Genomic DNA, 9,415 nt, shown 5'->3' with positions numbered 1-9,415 from the left:
GTCCTAAGAGGTGAAGGTGGAAAATCTCTCTTGGAGGAGTCATTGCTTACATTTTCAGTGACTTTTCAAGCAGTTAAATGCATCTGCAAGCATTTATGAAAAACACATCCTGCTTTATATCAACTCTGGTGAGCTCCACTGAAAAATTCCATCAAATTGCACTGAAATCCAACTTTTGGTCTACCTTCAGTGTTAACATTAGATTATGTGTTTAAGCTACAGTCCTTTTTCATAAATTCCAGTTTTTAAAACACAGATAATGAATGGACACTATGCATATTGCTTAACATTTTCATTCCACAGCCATATCATACCATTAAAAGAGATGGGTTTGTCTTTACCATTGATTTAAATCTGATTCTCAGGGAAATGTTTAACTACATTAGCAATTATGAACTACATTAGTTAGTTATGAAGTGCAGTTTATGATGCCCTGGTGGGATCAGGTCTTCTACAGAACAAAACTCAGTTTCCATTCCCTATGCAGGACAAAGTGTGAGCCATACACTATAAACCAGAAAGTGTGGGTATTACAACTCCTTCAAGTATGGTTTCAAAAGAATTTTGTTTCCACAGCTGATCACTTTATCTGAATATGTTTTTTTTCTGTAAACAGTTTTAAATGTATTACTTCTTCCTTTCCTAGACACATCCATTTTTTATTTTAATGTGGGGAAAATTAAGCAGAAAGCATTAAGACTAGGAAAATCTACTTCTAACTCTCAGTTTGCCTCTCCACTTCTACATCTTTATTGAACTGATTCACTGACAAATAGCTTAGCTGAAATCCCCAAAGCAAATCTTTTTCATGAATAACTTTAATTTTAGTACCCGATTAGAGAATAAATAACATCAGACTGTTTTTATAAATATTTCCTTGACATCAAATTTTATGCCATTATAATTTCCAAATCCCTTTGCATGGTTTCAGGAAGTTTTCCTTTCCCCTCCTGAGTTCACCTTACTCTTTTTTTATCCACTGTTGACTCAAAACGTTATGGTATTTAGTTTTGAGAAATACATGGTATGTGATGTTTGAAAAGTATGGAATAGGACTGAGATTTCCACACACAGAGAAATATTTCTTCATTGTTTGACATTTACCCAACAGCAGACAGGCAATAGTTACTACTCATGTGCAATTAGTGCTGATGCAGCAGAAAACAATATTCCTGCACCCCCAGTCTCTACCCAGGATGGTTATTCTGTGCTACATCAGCTTAACGATTGTGCAAGGGTCAGGCCAACATAAGAGCTTTTGGAGGAGTGAGATTAAGAATACCTTGCTACCTCATGAGTTTTAGGAATGATACTTAAAATTTGTATGGTATTTTTCCTTTTTTTTTTTTTTTTTTTTTTTTTTTTTTTTTTTTTTTTTTTTTTTTTTTTTTTTTTTTTTTTTTTTTTTTTTTTTTTTTTTTTTTTTTTTTTTTTTTGAGGTGATTTTTTCACTGCAAATAGACATGAAACAGATGTCCTAGGTTTCCAGAGCTGCACTCTGAGGTACATCTCATTTTTTTATAGAAATTCTCTAACTAATGAGAATCTTACTTTTTTACCAGAACTTGCATCAAAAGTACGTGTATTCTTTAGGCGCTTGGGAATGGAAAAAAGGTACATCAGCTTCTCTGACTGGGAATTAAGATGTAAATAGTGCTTTGAAGTGGAAGGTCTTCCAAAAAATTCAAGATTAACTGTTTTAGATAAAATGCACAGAAATATTCAATAATTAATCAATTAGTGGGAACTAAGAGATCTACAACTTTCTCACTTTTCTTATATCTTTTTACTTTCTGTCTTTCTGTCATTTTAAAATATTGTTTTTTATTATCTTTACAGTTCTTCCACCTTCTGCTTCCTTGTTCCCTGTCTTTTTATGTTGGGCTTTTTTCTTTTCTTTTTCAGGACAACATAACTGTCATCAGTGGAGCTACCTGAGGAGAAATTTTTTCTAGCTTTTGGTGCAATTGCACTTACTAGGGAAGATTTTTGGGTTGTAGGGTGGGATGGGAGGATATAGGTGAGTGATCTGAAGGAGACTGGAGAATACAGCATCGCAGAGAGCATACACATAGTCAGGTTTCTGTACCTCTCAAAACCAAAACTTTCTAAGAACTGAGGTAGCATATACTACAAACCCTCAAAATTACCAACATAAGAATGTAATCAACAGCAGAAAAAAACCCGTTTGTTGTAATCACTTAAGTAAATGGACCATATATAGTTAAATAAAAAATACCAGACATTATTTTGTCCGGTCTAGATATATCGAGCGTTCTTCTGCGCGAGTGTTGAGTTATCCTAATAAATACTGGAAAAACAGAGGTCTAATAAAACCTGATATTTATGATTAAAAGTCTCTTGGACTTCTTTGAAAATGTTTGCTGCAACGGAGAGATGCAGGCAGGTCCTGCTTAAAACCCTGGATATTTGGGTTCCTGTTGAATGTGATTTTATGCCTCACAAAATATTTGCCTCATATATGATCAGTGTGAACCTGAGATTTAGTTTAATGCACTGGTAAGTTGCATTGATCCAATATATTAATATAATCTGCATTTCAGTCGACTTTTGAGTAAAATTGTCACAGAGAACTGGAACTGCTAAACTATTGACATGTTTGCTAGTCACACACTTGACGGCTGTGTGACATATTTTTTATCAAGCTTTCATACTTTCTCTCTATTTGCTCTTTTATGCTCCCCTATCCCTGTGTTTTGTGGTATGGTGTTTCGGTAATATCTAAATTAAAAATATTTTGCTCTCACTTGATATTTTAATCAGAAATTAACGGGCTTTTTTGTGAAAGCTGAGAGAAGCATAGCATTGCAAATGAAAATTTAAATTGTAAATTCTTTCTCAATCTTTACAGCCTTATACAGACAAATTTAACTGAGCTGCCAATATTTTTTTTATACTGATATTCTGTTAAATCCACTGCAAAAATCACAGTGCTCTGAAAACCATAACTGGGGATTCATTCCTAAACATACTTCTATGGAGAAGATATATAAACATCTCAAAGCTATGAAGAGAAGATAACACAGTATGATATATTTAACAACTACTGGGAAAAAAATGCTTAAAGGGGGAAAACACATTCCATGACTTGATATCTATTTAATGTTTAGATAATCTGAAGAAAAGCTAGAGGAATCTTCCCTCCCTACTCCCACAGAAATAAAATAAGTGTAATTCTAGTGCATATTTTTCTGATTCTTTCTGGGCAGTGCACACACAATGGTGATTTGTAGAAACCCAGAGATTTTTTACTAGGACGTCAGTGAGCAACCATAATTGTGTTTTCTCCCTAATGAAGTCAATTCATTACAAAGGTATAACTAAGTTAAAGCTTGTCTCTAAGGACTTTGTTTCTTTGCCTGTGGGGTTCACAGTGTTCTCTGTGATTCTTTTTTTTTTTTTTTAAGGATCATCTTTTTCAACTGGAATCGCACAAATTTGAGAGAGGACGAGGCAGGTGCCCTTTTGACCCCAGTTCTTCCTTCACCTCCATCTTAATTGGTAATGATTTTTATGTCACAATCTTCACGGTCCTGTCAATCTGTCATTCTGAGCCTCTTTCTTCAGCACTCCGAAGTGTTGTCAGTCTTCCATTGCAACCTTCCACATGTCAGACTTAATCCTCATGGTGCTGCCCACATTAATATTACATTCCAGGCAGCATTAACTGCAGCAAGGGTGTCACAGTGAAGTGAGATGTTGAATGACATGTGCCATCCTGAAGGTAATTGACTGTTGTGTAATTTTGGAATTAATAATTTCCTTCTTTCCTTAAAAGTAAAGCAACATGCCTAACTTGGACATTTACACTGCTGAGACAAATACACCAAATTTACTGGTTTTCGTCTACTAAGAATCTGAACTATAAGAATCTTGTAAAAATTTGAATTTAACTTTTTTTATTGCTTATACAAATTACCTCTTTTGAGATAAAATAGATTTCTTTTAAACTCTACCTTCTAACAAAACTATCCCAAAGTGGTGATTCTGTATTAGAAAGGTTGATCTTATACTCAACTGTACAAAGATAGAGTTTAGTATGTCCTGCAGTGCCAGGAAGCTGTGTTGAGATAGTGCTCCTTGCTGGTGAGTATATCACTGTAGGACTGGGATCTTTGAAGTTGTGATAGCAAACAATATCTTTTTTCCTCTATAATGTTTTCTTGAAAACATTTTGTGAGATCAAGCAAAGACATTCTTAGCAATATTATAGTACATTGACTAAAGATAGCCAGAAACAGCAGGTAAAGGGTGAAAGCTAGATGCAGTTAGGGAGTAATACAATGATGATTTCTGGTTTTAGAAAACATAAATAAAAACTGAGCATTCAAAAAGAATATTCATTAAAAGAAAGAAAGTTAGAAGAAAGAGGCAAAAGATTAAATAAATTTTCTACTTTTCAAGGATAAAAAAGTTAGAGGATTGATCCTTTTGATATTTATATTTGGCTTTGCATCTTAAAATAAGGCAGCTAAAGTTTCTGATCATTGACTACAACCATATGGTTCACCCTTGACGGTGAGGAGGAAGTGCTGGTCATGAGTGACAGGTGTATTTTTACATGCCAGATTTATTTGTTCCTTTGCATTAACAAATTAATCAGAAGAAGAATCTTCAGCAGTAATGTAAAATCTTTCAAATTGCAGCAATTCATCAAAATATTCCTCCTTGTCATTAAAAAAAAAAAAAAAATAGAGCTCTAATTCTTAAGAGTTAGTGGGTTAAAAAGTCATGCAAGAATCAGAAAAACCTGCTGTTTTTTGACTGACCTTCCAAAATCCATGAAGCACAGATTGTTACGCTTTTATCCCACCCTGACTCCTAAATTGTTTCTACAGTTTTCAACAGATTCCAGTCTTAGCTCAGCCTGGGAACAGGGACTCATCCCATGGAATTTGCTGTAGACCTGAAATCTCACGGTCTAATCTTGAAGTCCAGCCTTTCCTCAGATAGAACTAAGTAAATACATTAACCCAATCATGTTCCTACTGTGAGATCAATATGAATTTTATTTGCTTAAATGGAAGCCAGATTGTCCCACTGAGCACTTCAAGAGTTTGCCTGAATTATGGGAGGTCCTATGGATCCTCTTATCTGAAGAAGAAATTCATTAAATAAGGCATTCCCTGATAAATGCTGATCAGGGTCTTGAACACCCACTGACAAAGACATAAAAACAATCTTACAAAGCTAATAATTCTATAATGTGACAAGATTAACAGGGGAAAATAATATTTTTATCCGATCACTGATACAGCACCAAAAATCAGACTAAATTTCACCCCTTCATCAAAATTAATATGACCTGAGAAAGGCATTTAGAGGCTGTTTTTCCCAGCATACATTGGAAATGCTATAATTTCAAGTGATTATGGAATGATATTCTAAAAGCATAATGGAATTCTTTAAAGAGTTTATTATTTTATTTATATTTTTACATTTTTAACTATTGCAGTTAAGTATTTCCAACACTTAGGAAAAATATCTTAAGGAAGTTTGAATTTCCATGTGTTCTACTTTATTCTACCAACTTCTACTAACCACAGACACGCAGTTTACAGAATAAACAAATTTAATTCTGCTCCTTAGACTGCAGGATGTATATTCTTTGTCTCTGTAGGCAGCCAGTTGAAAAGGGTAGAAGACATAGATGCAAACACTGTGAATATTAAAAATCTTTTAATTGAAATTTGAAAATGAGATAGATTTCTAATGCCAAGTGTAATCTTTCATTCAAACAAACCCTGATCACAGCTCATGGTGACCATGACCCCATGACAGGAGATGACAAATACTGCTTGCATCCTCCAGGACTGATCTTTCCGGACTTTCCTCCAGTGCTTGGAGGTTCAATTCCTCTTCCTGCACTCCCAATTTTCTTAGAAAGTGGAATCCGCTCCTCGTATGAAGTCTGTGTGCCCTTGGAGGCCGCACCCCAGAGTTATCTCCACTCTCCCATGTAGGTTCAGCCAGTGTTCATGTCCTTGAAAAGGTTTTATGCAAACCCGTTAGCAAAGGCTTTCACAACCCAGCATCCTCTTCTTCCTACGGAAACTACTCAAAAGCTGCTCCCACCACTGCCATTCACATTAACACAGCCCACACCAGCATGGTAATGTAGGCTAACAGTGAGGATTTGGCTAACAAGGAAACTTTTCATACCTCTGATAAAAGTTTAAAAGCTTTCAAAATCTTGATCTTGAAAGATCATTTGCAACATAAGTAATTAGAACCAGATTTAGCTGGATTAACTGAGGAAGAAAGAAAATCCCTTTTTCTGCATCTCTTCATGTGTTTCAACACAACACTTAAAACACCCACTTCAAGAAAACAAGTTCGTGACTTGGCTTTAAAACTAAGTATCTGTGTTGTTGCAAATTTTATTGAAGGTTGTCTGACCCAGTGGTAAAGTAGCTTGTGATGAATTCCTCAATTTATGAACAATTAACTTTTACCGATTTATTAGCATCAGGAAAGAGAATAGATACTGGATGGCAAACCAGCTGAATAAAATGTGTATGTTTAGCTGAATGGATTATAAAACTTTTGGACTTCTATTCCTAATGAACTCTAACATCTGCTTTCAATAGCTAAAACTACTTTTTATATCAGATCATGCACACTGATTAACTTGGACCACACTACCCCTTGAAAGCTGAGAAATTAGTTTAAGTCCATGTTTTGTTACCTGCAATATATCACGATCAAGTGGTGAAAAACCTAAACTCCATCTGAATATGTTAAAATACAGGGAATCGTTTCCAATATTATTTTCTGCCTTTACAGTTTTAAAACAGTTTTAGGTATTTGTGTCTTTTTTTTACTCTAGGCAATGAACTAAGACAAATACATTTTCTCTCAAAACAAAAGACAGAATACTTGAGTGACAGACAGAAAATACAAATATACAGAGGAAGTTTACCAGCTAAGCACTTGATAATTTCTTTTGAGTTTGCTGTTTTCCTGCAGTGAGAAGTATCACTTGCTAAAATGTGAATTAGTGTTCTGATTTTATTTGTCATGTGAGTAATAACTGACTGACAGTCAAAGAAATACATGAAAGATTCTACTCATTATATTCTAATCCTTTATTCATAACATGAATTTTCCATTTTACAGAAAAATAATTACTGATGAATAATAACTTGTGTCTCTATTGCCTTTGCATTTGAAATAGGCACACAAAAAATGCCAATAACAAATGAAGGAAACCCACCTTTAAGGTGGAAGCAGCCTATTTATAGATATCCTTTATATATATTATTTTATTTCAATTAAATTGCATGCTTCAATCTATTTTACTTTAAGGGTTGTTGACTAAGAATTTTGAAGGGTTTAAAAGAAAATTTTATATTTGATTTGGTAAATATTTTGCTCTGAGAAAAAGGGAGAAATAAAGGTATTTTTTAAATGGTTCCAAATCAATTTTGACATATTTGTTTCTTGAAAACAGTGTTAGCTAAAATGTATGCATGTATCACTTGAGCTAAACCTGGTCTTTGAGGTCCATGAGAGATTTTTTTGTTTGCTTAAATAAGGAAATAAGAAAGTTTCTATAATCATGCTATTCTAGCATGATTAACCAGGCTGTGTTAAAATTTGAATTCCAGCAATTAATTTGTTATATATACATGAAGCTAAGGTTAGACTAGAAGCGGGGAGGAGTAGTGAAAGTCTGTGAAGTTACTCTACTGATTTTACTAGAAGGTCCAGGTTAATCAGTGTGATGTGCAGCAGTTTAAAGCCCTGCAATGAAGATGGGAGTGAGTTGATAGCAGATTTTCAACGAAGAAGAAAAGAGTAGAAATCTTGCAGAATCCTTCAAACATCAGTCTTAGGTTGTCACTGAATCTGGATTGGTCACCACCTGTAAAAACCTAGTTGTGTTCTAAATTTGTAACTTGGATTTAAAGGATAAGCAAAACACTATTGGAAAGGACAAGGGAAGATCCTTTTAGTGTTAAAAGTGCAAAAAATCTCAAAATTGTGTTATTATGCTGAGACATTTGACAGTCACATCAGTACTGTCCCATTGCTGTCCTTGGGTGAAGTGACCTGTCTGCTCACACTTGATACTTGTCTTATATTTAGCTTAGTAAGAGTTCAGGGTAAAAATCAGGATTAATTTCTGCATTTGAACGCTATCTGTCATGGAACATTATCCATCCAGGACTTCCATTTTCTGGACATCCATTTTCTCCCCCCAGGACTGCACAGATATAGTCAGTGATAACTTCCTCCATGTATGGCAGAATGCCATACCAGTAAGTTGGTTACCTATACCACATTTTATACCTATGCAAAGCAGAAGGAATAGACTTCGTATCCAAGCATCTGAACATCTGCATTTACAGATGTCAGTCCTGATCACTGGTAATATATGATGAATCATTTACCCTGCACTGATGCACTTGCCAAGATTCACTGCAGTTTTGAAAGGATAAAACATCCTGTTTGCATTACACATCTCCAAAATTAAGAAGAATGCCAGCCAGTCTGATATATTTTTCCAACAGAATTCTTAAAGGGGGATTTATGACTAACGTAACTCTTTAATTAAGGTTGTGCAGATTGTTTGGAACACTTTATAGACACTGGCAGATTCTGTGGTTTAAGCAGCTCTGTGCTGTTTAAAAAATAAAACCCTCTATTAGTTTTGGGCAACCTTAACTTCTACAGATGCTATAGTTTATACTTAATTTTTATTTGGTTTGCCAGTATTTTACCCTAAATCATGTCCATACATTTTACAGGGCAATATCTAAATAATGAAGTCCAAAGTAAAACTGTGCTCACCTCCAGATCAGCAGAGGTGTCTAAACCCAGATATCACGCTAAAGTTTTCAGAATACTGAATTCATGTTTATGGAACCCTTCATATATGGAGGTACAATTGTACATATGTATCTCTTAAAACCATAATGCACACTTTGAGGGAGACCAAAAAAACAAAATTCTTGCTTTATTTGCAATGAACCTTTATAAATGCCAGCAAATGCTATCAGAATGGATCAATCATGTTTATTTTGATTAATGGGAAGGAAGTTGTGTCACTGAAACTTCTACTCAGATTAGCCTCGAACTGGAAATAATTTATTTCCCTCTCTTTGTGCAATTTAATTCCTACTGTGTTACTTTCTAACATAAGGATGCCACCTAGTGACAATAGCTGCCTACTTCTTAAATTGGCACTAAAAAATTTCTCATCCAAGTCCACAATGATATGAAATATGTTATTGTTAATTTTTGGTCAGCTAAGGGGAATAGTGTCTATACATAAATAAAAGGTATAACTATTGTTGGTATTTTACTAACATGGTGTATATATATATATATTTACTTTAATAATATGGCCTTTTACTAAGGTAAAATATGTCCAGCATCACAATTTTAG

The 9,415-nt window shown here is 34.4% G+C and overlaps 1 protein-coding gene across 1 annotated transcript in view; it reads left to right on the top strand.

Moving 5' to 3' along the window:
• The window catches only part of SEMA3E (semaphorin 3E), a 136,056-nt gene that overhangs the window by 96,450 nt on the left and 30,191 nt on the right, over positions 1-9,415 (top strand). Inside the window, exon 5 of the mRNA XM_027883659.1 lies at positions 3,429-3,522. Within this exon, the coding sequence (XP_027739460.1) occupies positions 3,429-3,522 (94 nt within the window). The remainder of the gene's footprint in view (positions 1-3,428; positions 3,523-9,415) is intronic.

The sequence above is a fragment of the Empidonax traillii genome, unplaced genomic scaffold (assembly GCF_003031625.1).
Source record: "Empidonax traillii isolate 1590-97213 ecotype Southwest subspecies unplaced genomic scaffold, ASM303162v1 scaffold131:size1687323, whole genome shotgun sequence".
NCBI lineage: Eukaryota > Metazoa > Chordata > Aves > Passeriformes > Tyrannidae > Empidonax > Empidonax traillii.
The sequence above is the reverse complement of the archived record's forward strand: the minus strand, read 5'-3'. Positions and strand labels throughout refer to the sequence as shown.